The sequence below is a fragment of the Coregonus clupeaformis genome, chromosome 7 (assembly GCF_020615455.1).
Source record: "Coregonus clupeaformis isolate EN_2021a chromosome 7, ASM2061545v1, whole genome shotgun sequence".
NCBI classification, from domain to species: domain Eukaryota; kingdom Metazoa; phylum Chordata; class Actinopteri; order Salmoniformes; family Salmonidae; genus Coregonus; species Coregonus clupeaformis.
In genome coordinates, this window is record NC_059198.1 from 41,361,874 (window position 1) to 41,384,359 (window position 22,486).

At 41.7% G+C, this 22,486-nt stretch overlaps 1 protein-coding gene across 1 annotated transcript in view; it reads right to left on the reverse strand.

Annotated features, from left to right (window-relative positions):
* Positions 1-1,612: 1,612 nt before the first annotated feature.
* Positions 1,613-22,486, reverse strand: part of scn5lab (sodium channel, voltage gated, type V-like, alpha b) — a 220,230-nt gene continuing 199,356 nt past the window's right edge. The window contains exons 21-28 of the mRNA XM_041879935.1: positions 22,029-22,202; positions 15,320-15,442; positions 12,867-13,139; positions 8,663-8,716; positions 8,237-8,374; positions 8,014-8,118; positions 7,519-7,789; positions 1,613-5,776 (exon numbers count right to left, since the gene is read on the reverse strand). Coding sequence (XP_041735869.1) covers positions 4,512-5,776; positions 7,519-7,789; positions 8,014-8,118; positions 8,237-8,374; positions 8,663-8,716; positions 12,867-13,139; positions 15,320-15,442; positions 22,029-22,202 — 2,403 coding nt within the window. The 3' untranslated portion in view covers positions 1,613-4,511. The remainder of the gene's footprint in view (positions 5,777-7,518; positions 7,790-8,013; positions 8,119-8,236; positions 8,375-8,662; positions 8,717-12,866; positions 13,140-15,319; positions 15,443-22,028; positions 22,203-22,486) is intronic.

The window sequence follows — 22,486 nt, forward strand, 5'->3', positions numbered from 1 at the left end:
TGGATTTTGCGACTGCACTTGAAATTTTCCGGATTGACTGGCTTTCATGTCTTAAAGTAATGATGGACTGTCATTTCTCTTTGCTTATTTCAGCTGTTCTTGCCATAATATGGACTATCTTCTGTATACCACCCTTACCTTGTCACAACACAACTGATTGGCTGAAACGCATTAAGAAGGAAGGAAATTCCACAAATTAACTTTAAAAAAGGCACACCTGTTAATTGAAATGCATTCCAGGTGACTACCTCATGAAGCTGGTTGAGAGAATGCCAAGAGTGTGCAAAGCTGTCATCAAGGCAAAGGGTGGCTACTTTGAAGAATCTCAAATATAAAATATATTTTGATTTGTTTAACACTTTTTGGGTTAATACATGATTCCATATGTGTTATTTCATAGTTTTGATGTCTTCAATATTATTCTACAATGTAGAAAATAGTAAAAATAAAGAAAAACCCTTAAATGAGTAGATGTTCTAAAACTTTTGACCGGTAGTGTATATTTGTATAGACTACAACTAATATAGAATAGAACAGGCATTTGAATTTCATTGAATTTCACTGAATTCAATTATATTTCCTTTAATTGAAATTCGAATTGCAATTCTGTATTCTCTTTGCAACTTCAGTTAATGCAAACATTTTATTGGAATGTATGAGGCATTCTAAATTCAATTCTGAATTGAGCCCAACCCTGGTGTAAACACAGCCAAAGTGTCAGGGAACTTCTCTGTTGAATAGTTGTCAGGCAATATTTTGTTACCCCCTCTGTAAGGTAAAGTGGAACACTGTGAGAACATTCACTCAGAGCTGCACAACAAACCCATCTGCTCCCTTTTGCTTGGCCTCAATCCAAAGTGAATTAACTTACAAAAATGACTACTATGTGCTTACAAACATCCATTATAGAAGTAACAAACAAAATTCATCCGTTTTGACGAAATGAAAATTGTGTGCATTTACGGCAGTGTTACTATAGGCCTTGATCATATAAGGTGTATGCTCTCATGTTGCACAAGTTACTACTCTTCATAAACATCCACATATTACATATATTTTTTAAGAATGGTAATTGTTTAAATGAGAAAAACATAAACAGTGAATTCCTGGTCTCCTTGACTGCAAAGGAAAGAAGTGGAGCCAGAGCGATGTGCTGTTTAACAAAGCAGAAGGGGGCCTTTCTGCCCTGCGTCCAGGTGTCAAAGTCGATCTGCTCCTCTTCTCCGGCACAGAACCCATCTGAAAGCATCAGATCACAGAACCAGCAGCATCGCTCCGCTTTTGTCCTGCTGCACAGACGCAGCGCTGTATACCATGGTACGGTGAAGTCCACATACACAAGCACCTGCAAATGCAAGTACACGAACATACAAGCAAACACAACCACACACACACAACACCCAATACACAATATATACACATACTGTATACTCTTAAAGCACACACCTGAGTGCATGCACATCAGCTCACACACATAATCACACACACACACTTACATAATGAAAGCTCAGGTTGTGTGCGATAGCAATAAGACTTCGGGCTGAATCCAGTCAAACATGCCATGTCTTGCAGTATAAAATCACTGTCCTTGCACACGTGTATCGTACTCGGAAAACCATAAGCAATGACGTGTGAAGGTTTTTATTTTGACAGTAATTACAGATGTGCATTCTTATTATCCTCAGAGAACCTCAGAGTCATCCTCTGGCATTAGCCTACATTACATGATAACCGTTCTATGATGTTTCTGACTACAGTATGAATACTGTGTTTTAAGCTTGATTGAATTGAGCCCGAAGACAGGTTTAGGATCCATTTTGACTGTCTCCTTCTTGTTGCACATAGCAATATGCACAGCACAATGAAAATAGGCTTAGACATTTCCTCTACTGTTTTTAACATCCATGCATGACCAGACTTTAATGTAATGTTTTTTTCTGCATTTTCTGTATTGTTGGCCCTACCTTAGGATTTGATCATCTTAGGTAGCCTAAGTAGGTCCCTTTCAATCTGTGTTGGAAAAAAATTTATTACCAAATTACTGATGCCAGAATTAACCCAACTGATTCCAAATTACATCATCTCTTTTGAGGGTTGGTGGGACATCTGCATTGCAGCACTGGTGGGGTTTCCGTTTCAGTAGCCAATCTTCCTTGTATAACCAAATAGGCTGCGTTTAGACAGGTAGCCCAATTCTGATATTTTCTAAACTAATTGATATTTTGAGTGGCGGGCGGGTTGAATAAAGAGAAAACAATACCTTATAAAAAATCCATAAATGTATCATTCTTCTACAATTGATATCTATAGGCAACATCAAGGTTTTCTTTCATTATTTCAGACTATCTGGCATTAGTGCGTAAGCCTATAAGATTTAGGGCCTAACTGTACGTGTGCCAAATAGCCTACACGCCAATCGCCAAATGCTTTGGGAACTGGCAGAAAACGTTGATCCATAGAGGCAAAAGGACAATGTCGGAGTTTAATTCAATAAGAGAAAAGCTGTGAAATGGACAGTTGAATATAAAGAGAAAGGAGGGCCAGAAAAGTAATGTTTGGGAAAGATTTGTCGAAGTGGTTAAAGAAGATCATAGCAATGCCGGCTGTGTTTTGTGTGATGATTGTGAGGTGCTATACAAATGTAACAGTCACAAGATGGGGACTTCAAATAGGCCTATGGCACATCTAGGGAACTGTTCAGATGGGTTAAATGGAAACTGAAATCTGTACACTAGATTAATAATATTTACTGCAATGGGGGCTTTACTGAGGCACTGCATTGTGGTTGAGCAGTGAGAAATGCTCTGAGAATAATCATTATAACAACAAAACAATTATATACTGACTGCTGAGAAGATACCTGTTGTAGGCTATTGCATTTCTGACAGTTTATAAGAATGAAAAATAAGCATTTTCTGTGCATGTCTTGGTTGTTTTTATGATTAAGCAGCTCTCGTTATGATGAAAACAGTACATTTATGACAGAGATGTGCAGAGTTGACTTTTCACCATGACATTTTTGTGTAAAAATGTCCCACCCAAAAACGAATAGGATTTTAAACATCTTCCCCAATGTTCCCAATACAAAGCATGCAATCAGAAATGTCTTTAGAAAAGTCCCCGTAGACACTGGTAAATAGCAGTGCGATCCCAGTCACACCCATGGAATCTAATGGGGGAACGATGTGAGTAGAGGTCCATTTAGAAACAGGACAGGGGTATATACCAGGCACACACTGGATCTATTGCTACAGAAAACAGCCCTTCAACACACCTGCAACCATAACCTGAAAATATATTTCCTATTAAAGTTGAGCGGTGTCCTTATTATTATTTGAGTAAAATAGAAACCAGTGTCAGTTATATAGTTGAGAGTAGGCCTAAGCTATGGGTAACCAAGAGAAGCTGAAAGGTCTGTAGAGTTCAAGCAAAAGAAATGCTATACAAACTTTGACACTTTTATCTTAAAAAGTAGTAAATTATTGCTAAACACAGTTTGTGCAAAATTGATAAATAATTGTTTTTCAGTCTTGAGCGCATCTATATGATGCAGTCAAAACATGCAAAACACACTTTAAATAAAACATAAATAGGACGATTATCCGTCCGACTAATAGTGAATATGATCTCTGATGCTCATATAAAATATGCAGCCATTGGGGCAGTTTTAATCCTAAAGAAGTTATGGAGAAAGAAAAATCTGTCAATCGTAACCATGAGATAGATGTAGGTTTGATTGTCACATACAGATCATGGTTACTGCACTGCTTCTTAGCTTTGTGTAACTAGGACCAGATCGTTATGAAAGAAAAATAACTAAAATGCAGGGCCTCCGGATATCCCGGGACTTCTTTACGTGTAAAAGCAAATGCAAAAATGCTAAAAACTGTTAAAATACAATGTTCTTTTAATGTGAAAAGTAATTACCTGCCCTTTCATCTTGTAACAATGTGGTAGTACTGCAATTCAGAAGAGGCCATGTTTTTTTTCTTACTCTAAAAATATAAAAAATAGTAATAATTGTACTGCTATGAAAGACTGGTAACATCAACCATGTTATACTTTACTACGAAATGCTTTATCCCTTTGTTTTTTTCTTTCTCACATCTCACAATTTGAAAACTATTTATTATAAGTAATCACACCAATAATAGTAAGACCTTTAATGAACTCATACTTTGTAAATATTGATAAACTGTATTTCCTTCAGTCTAATAAATTATTTTTACATCAGTGATATAATTGTCGTGACCCTGCAGAGGTCATTCATGCATATTAACTGTGAAGCAAAGTTGACATGAGCAGGGTCAAAGGACATCTAGGATTTACACACGCCACCTTTGTGTACTCCCTCAAAGGATGTTCTCCAAAAATAAATAAATAGTTAGCCTTTTCTCTATGAAAACCCCTGCAGTTTCTCTGGACAACCACAAGTACTAAACCAGTGTCATTTGAGCTATGTTACATTCGGTAAACAGAAAAAGAGGAAAAAAAGCATTTCCTAGTTGCCGTTACAGAAATGTCTCGCAGTCTCTGTCTGGTTCTCTGTCGGGGGCGGGGCAATGTTCCCTCAGGTCAGTGTTCCTTGACTGTTCGGAAATCAGAACTTGGAAAAGTTCACTAGTCGCCCGTGTGACACTGTCGTAAGACGGCGGAGAGGAGGTGGAGGACAGGGTCTCCATCAGCTCCATCTCAGGCCCCCCGTAGTTCTCCTTGATCATGGAGGCTATGAGGCCCTCTTTCTCTGGAGCGGTGCCCCCGTCGCCCGTGGGGCTCTGCGTCAGATTGATCTGCATTGATCTGTACAGGAAGGAGGCTTGCTTCATTTGCCTCCGCACCAGGTGCCTGCGGTAGCACCTCTGGATGACAGCGGCTGACACATCCTCCTGCTTGCGCCTCAGCGTGGTGGTGATGGGCTCGTAGGAGATCTTGGACGGATTGGCCATCATGAACTTCTCCTCCATCTGCTGTTTGAGAGCATCCATCTCGCCCGACTCGCCCAGCACGCGCTTGGTGAAGGCGAACAGAATGTCCAGGCAGTGGATCTTATCACCGCTCACCATGGGCAGGTCCATGGAGATCAGCTTGATCTTGTTGGGCTTGCCGATGCGCAGCGGCTCCGACAGCGTGTCTGCAAAGTCTGACAGCTTGGCATACTCGATAAACTGCGTGGCTTCTGGGTCAAACTTCTCCCACACCTCGTAGAACATCTCAAAGTCATCCTCACTCAGCGGCTCCGTGCTCTCCTCGGTGGCCACGCTGAAGTTCTCCAGGATGATGGCGATGTACATGTTTACCACTATGAGGAAGGAGATGATGATGTAGGTGACGAAGAAGGTGATGCCCACCGAGGGGTTGCCACAGTTTCCCCGGGCGTTTGTGCCTGTGTGGATGAGGTTGGGGTTGCACTCTTCCGGAGAGTTGTTGAGGATGGGGCTGAGCAGGCCGTCCCAGCCTGCCGACGTGGTGATCTGGAACAGACAGATCATACTGTTGCCGAATGTCTCGAAGTTGAACATGTCGTCGATGCCTGCCTGCTTCTTGACGTAGGCAAAGTTGGCCATGCCAAAGATGGCGTAGATGAACATTACAAGGAAGAGCAGGAGGCCGATGTTGAACAGGGCAGGAAGGGACATCATTAAGGCAAAGAGTAAGGTCCTTATTCCTTTGGCTCCGCGGATGAGTCGCAGTACTCGTCCGATCCTGGCTAATCGGATGACTCGGAACAGAGTGGGCGACACAAAGTACTTTTCTATGATGTCAGCGAGAACGATACCTGGAAGAAAGGAGGGGAAAAAAACATGAATGAGATCTCTGTACTTCTAATAGACCATCATGAACCATTAAATGGCATAGAGTAAGGTCAGCTCTTTCACGTCATTTAGCAGATGCTCGTATCCAGAGTGACCTACAGGAGCGATTAGGACTAAGTGCCATGCTCAAAGGCGATTCGACAGATTTTTCACCTAATCAGGTCAGGGATTCGAACCAGTAACCTTTTGGTTACTGACCCAACACTCTTAACCGTTAGGCTACCTGCCGCCACTTCACACTATGTACACAATATCTTATGGAATTAGGTTGACAATTGGTAACCAGGAGTGAATTAGGCTGAAGGAGAGGGTCTCCTTGCCATCAATATTAAGCTGCCTTCTCCTCCCTGTAAATTCCAGCTTCCTCAATCTCACTCACCAATGAGCCCATGATAAAGGCTTCCACTTTTACTACAGAGTCTGTCTGCCCTCAAATGACATTCATGTTGCCTCCCAGCCCTCTCACCCCCACAACCAATTTACCATCTGTCCCTGATTTGTGACCCTACTCTCCCCATGGAACAAGACTCGCACCTGAGATGGATTGGGGAGGGGGGTTGGGAGCCACCCTTGAGAGCCATATGACAAGACCCCAGCCCTCCCACCGTCTACAGTCAGCTGATGCAGCACCTCAATCACGCCCAAATCACCCCCACTGACAGCCCTGATTGCTACAATTACCTTCACCTCAACAGGGGCATCCTTGCCCACACACGTCAGTTAGCATGGGGGCAGCTACTTAGATTCGATCTATGTGCTGGCCCTTTGGTTCGCTTGAGTTCCCCACCGGGGCAATGCAGGACGTATATGTTCACAGAAAGGGAAATCCGTTTGGCGGATACTGAACAGAGGCTATTACCTAGTGTAAGCACAGTGCCCCTGGTTCATCAGATATATTCCCACTTACTTTCAATGACTTGATTGACATGATAGATAACCTTGCCAAATGGACCCTAAAATATTGGATGATGGCCAAGGTATATTGTCCATTGCATTGAAAAACACAATTCAGATTCTGAAATGTGTTCTTTGAGCATGACATTTTTTGGAACTAAATGAAAATAATTTGTAATCTGTTGATTAGATTTTTGTTGGTAAATTTCAAGGTCCCAAGCTAAATGTCATAATCTGTGTATGGGCCAGCTAGTGACATGGAATACCTTGCTTATAGACAAGTTGGTTGTTTAGCAACAAAATCGATGTGTGCGCAAGTATGTGGCAAAACAGTCGGGGTTGGCTTAGATTGTTGACAACATGTAAACTATATTTAGTATAAGGAGCACTTGTTGTCCCTCAAATACATTGTTACAGTTGTTGGTTAGCTAGCTAGCTAATTTTAGCGATATTAGCGTTGACATGAAATCAGTCAAAACACCACAAAACAAGACATGGTATCAAGAACAAGATAAAACTAGCTGAAACGAGCCACCTACAATTCCCCACATGGCAGCTTCTTGTCATTATTGCTAGCTATCTGACCGTTCAGAATCATAACAAAGCACAGCTTCTGGCCCCATTAATGCGCACACATTATTTTCGTGACATTGTCAGCCAACCCAAGGTCAAACCGTTGGCCAGCCATCAGGTACAAATAGCTACATATAGCAACCTTATTCCAGTATAACTGCCAGTTGACGAACCCATGTAATTACATTGTAATAAGAATAATTGAAAAACCCTGATTAAGCCCAAGCAACAGACTCACCAACGATGGAGAGGATGACCACCACAAAGTCGAAGATGTTCCAGCCAATGGTAAAGAAGTAGCAGCGCAGCGCCACGATCTTGATGAGGCACTCGCAGGAGAAGATGATGATGAAGGCCAGGTTGATTTTGTTGAGGATGTACTCCATATGGGCCGGCTGCTCGTCCGTCTCCACCATCATGGTAATCATGTTGAGCAGGATGAGGACCATGATGATGATGTCGAACGCCTGCTTGCCCACCAGGTCAAAGAAGAAGCCCTGCACTTGGTTCTGGGAGAAGAGAAGTGGAGTGAGGAGTGGGTGAAAAGCTCTTTTGGAACGCAAGACGCTAATACACTAGGGCGAAGAAAATTAAAGGAATAGTTCACTTTTTTTAGGTTTTAACCTATTTTCGACTTATCTGGGGTGTTATCGAAAATAAGCTAATACTTTCAAAAAATGAGCTATCCCTTTAATAAGATCAAGAAAGTAGGGTTCAATTAGCTCCAGCTTACCACTGGCCTTGGAATCGGTTTCTGAGGCTTTTTAGACCCTAGCTTCTTCATGGCGTTGTAATACTTTTTCTGTTCCTCTGTCATGAAGATGTCTTGCCCACCTAAGTAAAGAGATGTCCCTTTTCTGTTATTTTCACTGTGAAAATAACACTTTTTTTTCATGGCAGGTATCTGGTTTGTTCACATCAAACCATTTGTTGGCCATGATGCTTTTGATACTTATCTTTCGTTTCTGCTGGTTGAAGTTGTCGATGATGACCCCGATGAAGAGGTTGAGGGTGAAGAAGGAGCCAAAGATTATGAAGATGACGAAGTAGAGGTACATGTACATGTTGACCTCTCTGATAGGCTGTTCCTCCACCTAGTTCAGCCAGGGAGAAACCATGTTAGAGCGATACATCATTCAGCTACATTTTTATCAGTTGAAATCTGTGTTTTCTGGTAAATGTTATGGTGATATTGCATCAAGGCATGGTTATGACAAAGACAGCCATTAATGAAAATACCAAAGCTCTAAGTACTAAACCCGTTCCAAAATGTTATAAATCAAATCAAATCAAATGTTATTTGCCACATGCGCCGACTACAACAGGTGTAGACATTACAGTGAAATGCTTTCAAAACAAGTACATTGATGTTTAATACTTACAGCACGAGAATCCACTGCTGCATACATGATGTCCATCCAGCCTTTGAATGTAGCCTTGTAACAAAGGACATCAACTTAAATGAGCATGAGGAGGTTATTAGAGGTGGTGTGCCACTATTATCGCCATATAAACACATGCAGAGGACAAAGGATGCATTTGTATAGACAACGTTCATGCAGTAAAAGTTGTTTGGTTTTGAAATCAAATTTGAAGATACACTTCATTACCAAAAGTATGTGGACACTTGCTAGTCGAACATCTCATTCCAAAATCATGGGCATTAATATGGAGATGGTCCCCCCTTTGCTGCTATAACAGCCTCCACTCTTCTGGGAAGGCTTTCCACTAGATGTTGGAACATTGCTGCGGGGACTTGCTTCCTTTCAGCCGCAAGAACATTAGTGAGGTCGGGCACTGATGTTGGGCGATTAGGCCTGGCTCGCACGGGGCATTGTCCGTTGCATTGCCAGATGGTGAAGCGTGAATCATCACTCTAGAGAACACGTTTCCACTGCTCCAGAGTCCAATGGCGGCAATCTTTACACCACTCCAGCCGACACTTGGCATTGCACAAGGTGATCTTAGGCTTGTGTGCGGCTGCTCGGCAATGGAAATCCATTTCATGAAGCTCCCGACGAACAGTTCTTGTGCTGATGTTGCTTCCAGAGGCAGTTTGGAATTCGGTAGTGAGTGTTGCAACTGAGGACAGACGATTTTTACAAGCTACAGGGTTCAGCACTCGGCGGTCCCGTTCTGTGAGCTTGAGTGGCCTACCACTTCGCGGCTGAGCCGTTGTTGCTCCTAGACATTTCCATTTCACAATAACAGCAGTTACAGTTGACCGGGGCAGCTCTAGCAGGGCAGAAATTTTACGAACTGACTAGTTGTAAAGGTGGCATCCTATGACAGTGTCACTGAGCTCTTCAGTAAGGCCATTCTACTGCCAATGTTTCAAATCAATTTATATTTGTCACATGGGCCGAATATAACAGGTAGACCTTACGGTGAAATGCTTACTTACAAGCCCTTAAACAACAATGCAGTTTTAAGAAAATAAGAGTTAAGAAAATATTTACTAAATAACTAAAGTATAAAAAGTAATACAATAAAATAACAATAACGAGGCTATATACAGGGGGCACCGGTACCGAGTCAATGTGCTGGGGTACAGGTTAGTCGAGGTAATTGAGGTAATATGTACAGTACCAGTCAAAAGTTTGGACACACCTACTCATTTGTCTTTATTTTTTACTATTTTCTACATTGTAGAATAATAGTGAAGACATCAAAACGATGAAATAACACATATGGAATCATGTAGTAACCATTTATTTGGGCTGCAATTTCTGAGGTGCAGTTATCTCTAATGAACTTATCCTCTGCAGCAGAGGTAACTCTGTGTCTTTCTTTCCTGTGGTGGTCCTCATGAGAGCCAGTTTCATCATAGCGCTTGATGGTTTTTGCGAATGCACTTGAAATTTTCCGGATTGACTGGCTTTCATGTCTTAAAGTAATGATGGACTGTCATTTCTCTTTGCTTATTTGAGCTGTTCTTGCCATAATAGGGCCTATCTTCTGTATACCACCATTCCCTTGTCACAACACAACTGATTGGCTGAAACGCATTAAGAAGGAAAGAAATTCCACAAATTAACTTTAAAAAAGGCACACCTGTTAATTGAAATGCATTCCAGGTGACTACCTCATGAAGCTGGTTGAGAGAATGCCAAGAGTGTGCAAAGCTGTCATCAAGGCAAAGGGTGGCTACTTTGAAGAATCTCAAATATAAAATATATTTTGATTTGTTTAACACTTTTTTGGTTACTACATGATTCTATACAGTGAGGGAAAAAAAGTATTTGATCCCCTGCTGATTTTGTACGTTTGCCCACTGACAAAGAAATGATCAGTCTATAATTTTAATGGTAGGTTTATTTGAACAGTGAGAAATAGAATAACAACAAAAAAAATCCAGAAAAACGCATGTCAAAAATGTTATAAATTGATTTGCATTTTAATGAGGGAAATAAGTATTTGACCCCTCTGCAAAACATGACTTAGTACTTGGTGGCAAAACCCTTGTTGGCAATCACAGATGTCAGACGTTTCTTGTAGTTGGCCACCAGGTTTGCACACATTTCAGGAGGGATTTTGTCCCACTTCTCTTTGCAGATCTTCTCCAAGTCATTAAGGTTTCGAGGCTGACGTTTGGCAACTCAAACCTTCAGCTCCCTCTGGCTGGCTAGGCCACTCCAGGACCTTAATATGCTTATTCTTGAGCCACTCCTTTGTTGCCTTGGCCGTGTGTTTTGGGTCATTGCCATGCTGGAATAACCATCCACGACCCATTTTCAATGCCCTGGCTGAGGGAAGGAGGTTCTCACCCAAGATTTGACGGTACATGGCCCCGTCCATCGTCCCTTTGATGCGGTGAAGTTGTCCTGTCCCCTTAGCAGAAAAACACCCCCAAAGCATAATGTTTCCACCTCCATGTTTGATGGTGGGGATGTTGTTCTTGGGGTCATAGGCAGCATTCCTCCTCCTCCAAACACGGCGAGTTGAGTTGATGCCAAAGAGCTCAATTTTGGTCTCATCTGACCACAACACTTTCACGCAGTTATCCTCTGAATCATTCAGATGTTCACTGGCAAACTTCAGACGGGCATGTATATGTGCTTTCTTGAGCAGGGGGACCTTGCAGGCACTGAAGGATGTCAGTCCTTCACGGCGTAATGTGTTACCAATTGTTTTCTTGGTGACTATGGTCCCAGCTGCCTTGAGATCATTGACAAGATCCTCCCGTGTAGTTCTGGGCTGATTCCTCACCGTTCACATGATCATTGCAACTCCACGAGGTGAGATCTTGCATGGAGCCCCAGGCCGAGGGAGATTGACAGTTATTTTGTGTTTCTTCCATTTGCGAATAATCGCACCAACTGTTGTCACCTTCTCACCAAGCTGCCTGGCGATGGTCTTGTAGCCCATTCCAGCCTTGTGTAGGTCTACAATCTTGTCCCTGACATCCTTGGAGAGCTCTTTGGTCTTGGCCATGGTGGAGAGTTTGGAATCTGATTGATTGATTGCTTCTGTGGACAGGTGTCTTTTATACAGGTAACAAGCTGAGATTAGGAGCACTCCCTTTAAGAGTGTGCTCCTAATCTCAGCTCGTTACCTGTATAAAAGACACCTGCGAGCCAGAAATCTTTCTGATTGAGAGAGGGTCAAATACTTATTTCCCTCATTAAAATGCAAATCAATTTATAACATTTTTGACATGCGTTTTTCTGGATTTTGTTGTTGTTATTCTGTCTCTCACTGTTCAAATAAACCTACCATTAAAATTATAGACTGATCATTTATTTGTCAGTGGGAAAACGTACAAAATCAGCAGGGGATCAAATACTTTTTTCCCTCACTGTATGTGTTATTTCATAGCTTTGATGTCTTCACTATTATTCTACAATGTAGAAAATAGTAAAAATAAAGAAAAACCTTGGAATGAGTAGGTGTGTCCAAACTTTTGACTGGTACTGTATACTGTATATTTTTGCATTTCCAGCCTCTGGATTTTTCCAAACTCTGAGGCAGAGTGCGGGTATCTATTGTTCCTTTAAAGGAAGACCACATACAGTCTCTACAAAATAAATACTGCACGTGTGCCATGTTAGAGATATATTTTTATGAATGGCAGCAGAAAGGACTTATATGGGCTTCCTCCTGACTGCATGGAGTGTCTTTCTAGAGGGAGGAAAAAGGAGAGTGAGCGGGGAGCCCTACTTCAACACAAGTGAGTTCTTATCAGCGAGAAATCACGGAGGTGGGCCTTTTTGCTTTGGTTACAGGTTATTACTGGCTTTTGTTGAATAACAGAGGTCCAGACTATTTCCAGATGCAAATGGAGGTTTGCATGGAGGCAAGTCACAAGAAGGTGACAGAAAGGAGTTAAGTGAATTGTTGCTAGGCTACCGCACCAACTAAGTTAAAACGAAGAATGAAGTGCATGCACTCTCGCTGAGCACCCAATTCTCTGTAATGGCCCCCGTTGCTGCTAAAAATAAGAGCCTAGCGACTTGTTGATTGATTCGGGGCTCTCTGGACAGACAAGGTGGGCAGCGACAAAAAGTATAAAGTACAAGTGGGAGGAAAGAACGTCTCAAACTGTGAGGAAAACTTAAAGGAAAGGGAAAAAAATGCCAAACTCACAACTTGTAGGAGTGCAAGGTAACCAGCGCCCACGTTGTCGAAGTTGACCTTGACTTTGGTCCAGTAGAACTGCGTGTCGTTCATGGCCAGGCAGTCGGTCTTGTTGTTGACCACAGACACGTTGTGGATGTAGCCCGTCCGGTTGACGCAGCGGCCGTACTTGCCGGCGAACAGGTTGACCCCCATGATGCTAAAGATGAGCCAGAAGATTAGGCACACCAGCAGGACATTCATGATGGACGGGATGGCGCCGATCAGGGCGTTCACCACAACCTGTTGCCATGGAAACACACATCAAGTCAGGTATCCATCCAGAACCCTTTTGCTGTCACGTGCCACACACGACAGTCAGTCAATCAGAGAAACTCAGTGTCTACATGCTTGTGGTTCAATTCACCTACCCTAAGTGCTTACCCAATCCATATCCCCCCAAACACAAAATATCAAACCACTCAAACAAAAGAGATCCTAATAAAAATATAATAATCAAACCCCAAATGTCCAAAGTTCATGCAAACTAGTGAATCTGGCAAATGAGATTATTAAGAGCATGTCTTATATTCAATCAGGAGCAGCAGCATCTTTTCAAACCACCCTGGTAAGAGATTTCCTGGTTGAGAGGAAATGAGTGCTGAGCCAGGAGTTCCTGAGTGTCACAGCTCTAATGGAACCAGTTGATAGGGGGTTTAGCCCCGCACATCCCTAAAGAGGGTGTCACAAAGAAATCTGCTGCTCACACAGACTCGGTGCCTCTGTATAGCCGGGTTGCACTTCCACTTTGTGTTTACCACCGAGTAGCGGACCCAGCCATTTTAAAGCAGCATGACGCCTAATCCCATTTTCCAGATTTACAGTGGCAGAGAGCAGCGAGCTCGGCGGACATCAGCCCCCCATTTCCGACAGCATGCAAATTTCATTGGCAGGAATTCAAATTAATTCCAGTGGAAGTCAGGGGAAATTATATACATATTAGAGGCCACAAGCTAGGCTGACAGGTGTTGACTTAGAAAACGAACACTGTGTAATGGGAGGGAACAATAGCCCAAAATCTTAACTACAGTGTGCATGAAATGTTCAAGAGGGTTTAAGGATGTGCTTTAGGGAATGAATAATGATTATGGAAATGTTACGGGCTAAACATTAATCGGAATATCTGAACACGGGGATGCATGTAAGAGAACGTAATAAGAAAATCAACAGCTAAAACAAACAGTGGAATAGCAAGGAGAATAATATTAATACTGTCAGAAGTGAGCAACAACTTGTAATGTAATATCACAGATGAGTAAAGACAGATTGGAATGAGATAATGGAAATACTCCATACTAAGTGGATTAGGTATGTACATGCATAATACTGTCATATTTATCATCTTTTCTGATAACACTACATGTATTTGTCCATATTCCTGTGTAATGAGGCTGTAATTCCCTGTAAGAACATTGATTTAGTAAGAACTGGTCTTTGTAACTGAAAACTTGTAATTACAGAAAATGCTCAATTCCGTTACCAAGCAACTACTATGTAATTACACTGTTTTTTTCGTTAGACACATACATGTGCAATTTCTCCTTTCAAAAGAATCTATCAAAGAATCTGAAAATAATTTAAGGAAGAAATCGTGTCATGATGTTACATGTTAGAGCCTAGGGTTGAAGAATTTACATGAAATGTAATACTGCTGGAGAGCTCTAAGACTACAGTTGTAGTTCAATCTATTTACTTTATCTACTCTACTCAGGCACTTCAGTCTATTTGGCCATCCTCATAATGATGTGAAGCATTATGTATAGTTAGACATGATAGAACTAGACATGATTTGGTGGATCGAAGATCATGAAAGATTCTAAGGATCCAACACAAATGGATGCTGATGCTGTATTTGACATAAGTGGTACAACAGGTATCTGTCAAGTATTTACTTGGTAATTATGTGGTAACAATAGGCAATTTTCTGTTTTAACTTCAGTATGTTGTACACATTTTATGGTACCTGTTTTGATGATTACAAATGATGATGTAGGGCCTAATTATAATTTCACCATGAAAGCTCTATGTAAATAACAGGTAGAAAAGACTGCAAAATAAAGCTTAATATGAAATAAATCTTATCCAAAGTGATAAGTCAGATAATGAGGTATCATGTCAGGCTGAGGGGAGAGTTGAGGGGAAATATCTCTTCGCGCTAATATTGCCACTTTGTGCTAATATTGCCACTGCCGGCTCCAAGGGAAAGTTTGTTAATGGATTAGTGGCATTAGCTGGAGAATTGGATTTGACAGCATTATAACACTATAAGTGGAGAGATAAAGTGGGAAAATATTTGGAGTATTCTGAATAGAAACTGCTGGTAAGGGAAATAAAGGGTGGCAACAGAGGTAGAGAGAGTGACGATGAAGATGGTTAGAGGACAATCGGGAGTTGATGAGTCAGAGAGGAGAGATGACTCTTACCCGCATGCCTTCAAATCGGGACAGTGCTCTTAGTGGCCTCAGAGCTCTGAGGGTTCTAAGTGATTTGATGGCAGCGAAGTCCGAGTAGCCCAGCGTGTTAGCTACTAGACTCACCAAAGACACCTAGGTGGGGACAGAAAGCGCAAGGACCCACATGGTTAGCGGGGCTGCCACAACCTATTCAAAGAAATCGCGATACACAGAACCTGAAAGGGAACACTGGACCACCCTGGTGAGTTCCTCCTGTTAGCAACTGCCCTAAGGGAAAGACAGGTAGTAGCTCATTAGACTCAAAGGTGTGTTGATGTCACCCATCGAGGTCGTCCATCTGCTATTCAAGGGGATATAATGTTAAAATGAGTTTATTTCATAGCAGAACAAATTAAGAGGCCTGTTAACAGACTTAGAAATAGAAATTGGACTATTAAGAATAGGTCACAAAACCTCTTCTTGGATCTATGTAAGAGAGGGAGGAAGAGAGGTCAATGAAAAGCCAACCGCAAAGCCAACCAGAAACTACAGCTTAGGTGTCTACTGTGGACGGTCGGTGGCGGTGGTCAGCAGTCAGATCGGGCCTTACCCTTATGCCGGCAAAGCGGGCCACCGCTCTCAGCGGGCGCAATGCTCGCAGGGTCCTGAGGACTCTCATGGTGCCAATTTGCTCTATATTGATGGCACTGGCCAACAGGCCAATCACTGATATCTGTGTGAATCAAATTATAGTTAATTCAGTGAAAACAGATACAGTGAGGGACAAAAGTATTTGATCCCCTGCTGATTTTGTATGTTTGCCCACTGACAAAGAAATGATCAGTCTATAATGGTAGGTTTATTTGAACAGTGAGAGACAGAATAACAACTAAAAAATCCAGAAAAACGCATGTCAAAAATGTTATAAATTGATTTGCATTTTAATGAGGGAAATAAGTATTTGACCCCCTCTCAATCAGAAAGATTTCTGGCTCCCAGGTGTCTTTTATACAGGTAACGAGCTGAGATTAGGAGCACACTCTTAAAGGGAGTGCTCCTAATCTCTGCTTGTTACCTGTATAAAAGAAACCTGTCCACAGAAGCAATCAATCAGATTCCAAACTCTCCACTATGGCCAAGACCAAAGAGCTATCCAAGGATGTCAGGGACAAGATTGTAGACCTACACAAGGCTGGAATGGGCTACAAGACCATCGCCAAGCAGCTTGGTGAGAAGGTGACAAATGGAAGAAACACAAAATAACTGTCAATCTCCCTCGGCCTGGGGCTCCATACAAGATCTCACCTCGTGGAGTTGCAATGATCATGAGAAGACCAGAACTACACGGGAGGATCTTGTCAATGATCTCAAGGCAGCTGGGACCATAGTCACCAAGAAAACAATTGGTAACACACCACGCCGTGAAGGACTGAAATCCTGCAGCACCTGCAAGGTCCCCCTGCTCAAGAAAGCAAATGTACAGGCCCGTCTGAAGTTTGCCAATGAACATCTGAATGATTCAGAGGAGAACTGGGTGAAAGTGTTGTGGTCAGATGAGACCAAAATGGAGCTCTTTGGCATCAACTCAACTCGCCGTGTTTGGAGGTGGAGGAATGCTGCCTATGACCCCAAGAACACCATCCCCACCGTCAAACATGGAGGTGGAAACATTATGCTTTGGGGGTGTTTTCTGCTAAGGGGACAACACAACTTCACCGCATCAAAGGGACGATGGACGGGGCCATGTACCGTCAAATCTTGGGTGAGAACCTCCTTCCCTCAGCCAGGGCATTGAAAATGGGTCGTGGATGGGTATTCCAGCATGACAATGACCCAAAACACACGGCCAAGGCAACAAAGGAGTGGCTCAAGAAGAAGCACATTAAGGTCCTGGAGTGGCCTAGCCAGTCTCCAGACCTTAATCCCATAGAAAATCTGTGGAGGGAGCTGAAGGTTCGAGTTGCCAAACGTCAGCCTCGAAACCTTAATGACTTGGAGAAGATCTGCAAAGAGGAGTGGGACAAAATCCCTCCTGAGATGTGTGCAAACCTGGTGGCCAACTACAAGAAACGTCTGACCTCTGTGATTGCCAACAAGGGTTCTGCCACCAAGTACTAAGTCATGTTTTACAGAGGGGTCAAATACAGTGGGGAAAAAAAGTATTTAGTCAGCCACCAAAAGTTCTCCCACTTAAAAAGATGAGAGAGGCCTGTAATTTTCATCATAGGTACACGTCAACTATGACAGACAAAATGAGAAAAGAAAATCCAGAAAATCACATTGTAGGATTTTTAATGAATTTATTTGCAAATTATGGTGGAAAATAAGTATTTGGTCAATAACAAAAGTTTCTCAATACTTTTGTTATTGCTTGTTTGTAGGTGACCAAATACTTGCTTGTTTGTAGGTGACCAAATACTTATTTTCCACCATAATTTGCAAATAAATTCATTAAAAATCAATTTGTCTGTCATAGTTGACGTGTACCTATGATGAAAATTACAGGCCTCTCTCATCTTTTTAAGTGGGAGAACATGCACAATTGGTGGCTGACTAAATACTTTTTTTCCCCACTGTACTTATTTCCCTCATTAAAATACAAATCAATTTATAACATTTTTGACATGCGTTTTTCTAGATTTTTGTTTTGTTTTTCTATCACTGTTCAAATAAACCTACCATTAAAATTATAGACGGATCATGTCTTTGTCAGTGGGCAAACGTACAAAATCAGCAGGGGATCAAATACTTTTTTCCCTCACTGTATTTATTTACTTACTTACTTTTAAATTAATGTACAGTACAGACTTATCCAATACATACAGGTTTCTACACAAGCAAATGTTGCATGGAGCAAATAGGGTTGTTTTGTACTTTCAGCCCCCCAAAACCCCTCACAACTTCACATTCAACTGCCCTCCAGACACTATCTGAGACTAATATTTACATTTTACATTTTTAGTCATTTAGCAGACGCTCTTATCCAGAGCGACTTACATGAGCAATTAGGGTTAAGTGCCTTGCTCAAGGGCACATCGACAGATTTTTCACCTAGTCGGCTCGGGGATTAGAACCAGCGACCTTTCGGTTACTGGCACAACGCTCTTAACCACTAAGCTACCTGCCGCCCCACAATATATCACATATAATAATATCACAATCAGATAAATAATATTCTCAAAGGTTCACAGACATCTGCACTTCGTCATGTTATTTTAATGAATCACCAACACAAGAGCAGGGTCTTTTTGTGCTTTTATGCCTCGGCGTGTAAGAAAATTAAAACTTCATGACACTTGTAATCATTTGTTGAACATGACCGGCAGAGCACACTGAGATAAAGGGGATAAACTCACTGGTTATCCTCTTGCCAAAGGGGTTTGGTACTTCAGCACTTGGAGACCTTTTTGCATTACACATGCTATTTCAGGATGCATTAAAACACTTTGTTGAGGCTTTCAAAAGAGTCAGCGAGCGCATGTACACATTGTGATTCCCCCTTCACTTGTCACATCTATATCAGCAATTTAGAATACTGAATCACTTCACTCAGGAGGTAAACTATACAGATGTAGGATCTCAATTTGATCACCCTGTTGCAGGAGAACTTTCCTGCAATGCAGGAAATGTTAAACATGTAGTGAGTTTTAAAAAGGCTTCTAAAATGTGTAATTTCCACTTTAAAATGTCAGACTTGATTTGCTCTAGCGAAAAATGTATCAACCCCTACCAAAATGTACAGTTGAAGTCGGAAGTTTACATACACTTAGGTTGGAGTCATTAAAACTTGTTTTTCAACCGCTCCACAAATGTCTTGTTAACAAACTATAGTTTTGGCAAGTCGGTTAGGACATCTACTTTGTGCATGACACAAGTAATTTTTCCAACAATTGTTTACAGACAGATTATTTCACTTATAATTCACTGTATCACAATTCCAGTGGGTCAGAAGTTTACATACATTATGTTGACTGTGCCTTTAAACAGCTTGGGAAATTCCAGAAAATGATGTCATGGCTTTAGAAACGTCTGATATGCTAATTTACATCATTTGAGTCAATTGGAGGTGTACCTGTGGATGTATTTCAAGGTCTACCTTCAAACTCAGTGCCTCTTTGCTTGACATCATGGGAAAATCAATATAAATCAGCCAAGACCTCAGAAAGAAAATTGTAGACCTCCACAAGTCTGGTTCATCCTTGGGAGCAATTTCCAAATGCCTGAAAGTACCACACTCATCTGTACAAACAATAGTACGCAAGTATAAACACCATGGGACCACGCAGCCGTCATACCGCTCAGGAAGGAGACGCGTTCTGTCTCCTAGAGATGAACATACTTTGGTGCGAAAAGTGCAAATCAATCCCAGAACAACAGCAAAGGACCTTGTGAAGATGCTGGAGGAAACGGGTACAAAAGTATCTATATCCACAGTAAAACGAGTCCTATATCGACATAACCTGAAAGGCCGCTCAGCAAGGAAGAAGCCACTGCTCCAAAACCGCCATAAAAAAGTCTGACTACGGTTTGCAACTGCACATGGGGACAAAGATCGTACTTTTTGGAGAAATGTCCTCTGGTCTGATGAAACAAAAATAGAACTGTTTGGCCATAATGACCATCATTATTGTTTGGAGGAAAAAAAGGGGAAGGTTTGCAAGCCGAAGAACACCATCCCAACCGTGAAGCACGGGGGTGGCAGCATCATGCTGTGGGGGTGCTTTGCTGCAGGAGGGGCTGGTGCACTTCACAAAATAGATGGCATCATGAGGAAGGAAAATTATGTGGATATATTGAAGCAACATCTCAAGACATCAGTCAGGAAGTTAAAGCTTGGTCGCAAATGGGTCTTCCAAATGGACAATGACCCCAAGCATACTTCCAAAGTTGTGGCAAAATATTGGAGTGGCCATCACAACGCCCTGACCTCATTCCTATAGAAAATGTGTGGCAGAACTGAAAAAGCGTGTGCGAGCAAGGAGGCCTACAAACCTGACTCAGTTACACCAGCTCTGTCAGGAGGAATGGGCCAAAATTCACCCAACTTATTGTGGGAAGCTTGTGGAAGGCTACCCGAAACGTTTGACCCAAGTTAAACAATTTAAAGTCAATGCTTCCAAATACTAATTGAGTGTATGTAAACTTCTGACCCACTGGGAATGTGATGAAAGAAATAAAAGCTGAAATAAATAATTATCTCTGCTATTATTCTAACATTTCACATTCTTAAAATAAAGTGGTGATCCTAACTGACCTAAGACAGGGAATTTATACTAGGATAAATGTCAGGAATTGTGAAAAACTGAGTTTAAATGTATTTGGCTAAGGTGTATGTAAACTTCAGACTTCAACTGTACATGAAGAAAAGGCAATGTATAGCCCTGAAGAAACACAGACAACATGGCAGATTAAATAGAACAACATCTGCTGCAAATCCAAAACAAAGACAAATTAAGGCATAATCTATCATTAGAAATAGACCCAACTAGCTATGTATAGGGAATATGTATTGACTGGGCAGTTTTCATGGCAATAATAAAACATGAAGCCATGCGGGAGACATTTAATTATGTATGCATAGTCACTTTAACTCTACCCACATGTACATATTACCTCAACTACCTCAACTAGCCGGTGCCCCTGCACATTGACTCTGCACCAGTACCCCCCTGTATATAGCCTCCCTACTGTTATTTTATTTGACTTCTGCTCTTTCTTTCTCAACACTTTTTTGTTGTTGTTGTTTTATTTTACTTTTTTATTAAGAAATAAATGCATTGTTGGTTAAGGGCTGTAAGTAAGTATTTCACGGTAATGTCTACACCTGTTGTATTCGGCGCATGTGGCAAATACTATTTGATTTCCCGGGGAGAAACTGCTGTTTACATCTGTCTAGTCTGCTCTCTCTCTCTCAATTATTTTTCTTCCCTCCCCCGCCTCCCTGTCCCCTTTCTCTCCCTCCCTTTGTGCGGTGTGTCTGTGTGCAGAGAGCAAACACTAATTGCTCAAGCCTCTCTCTCTCTGCCCAAAGATTCTCTGCCACAGACCAATATGTCCAAACTACTGACGTGAACTCAGCTCTCATGTTTCTCCCTGAGGATAATGTGGTAACAAACATCATGTAAATAAGTGACGTATGAACCCAGGGCTTTGTGGGGTCGCTAGACTCGCTACAGGGCTGTGCTGTTTGGACAAAGCATTTTTGAGAACCGCAGTAGGTCGGGTGAGAATTCACGAAATGCATCTAGTCCTGCCCAGACAGTATCTACCAGTATACTGTACATTATGAAACGGTTTCCAGCACACAGATTATGTCTATTCCCGGAAAAGATTCTCCATTGAGCATCCTTATTCGTTCGGGATTAGGCTTCATCTGAATCCGGGAAAATGACCCTATGACTGTTTGACAAGACAGCTAAACCACCCAGAAAGTGAAGTGGCTCAATAATGTTCAATGTTTTGGAAAACTATTATTGACAAAGTAAGACAAAGACAAATCAGGATTCCACATTGTCCATGTCTCAAAACTAATTCACAGTTTTCAGAATACACAAGACTAACAGATCAAGTTCGATTGATAATGCCTGGACAGATTACACACGACAAACTGATCAAGCTCAATTGATAATGCCTGGACATATTATACAACACAATCAAGGGAAGTGGGCCGCTGCTTAAGCAAATGACATCATCATCTCATCATCATGTCTGAGGGGTTGGAAATAAACGTTGCACTTACATCCACAATCAGGAAATCCAGCCAGCACCAGTAGTTAGTGAAGTACTTCTTGAATCCGTAGGCGATCCACTTAAGGAGCATCTCCAGGATGAAAATGTAGGTGAAGATCTTGTCGGCGTACTCCAGCACCACTTTGATCACTTTTCTCTGTTCGATGTAGATGTCCTCAAAGGCCTTGTGAAAGATACAAGAGAGACGAGTTATGATTAGGGACTGCTTTTTAACGAGTCATGATTAGGGACTGCTTTTTAAATAGTAAATTAGTCTCATGTTGTAATACAGTGGAATGCCCCTAGACTCGTATTTACTCGGCAATCAATCGTACATAGCAATCGTACCCATGAGGGAATTTTACATGTTATTGTCCCAAAACCCTTTCAGTGATTTCGGGAAAAAGGGTATGTTTATATGCTACAGTATATAATAATGCTGCAATGTTTGCCTCACAATTATAAACA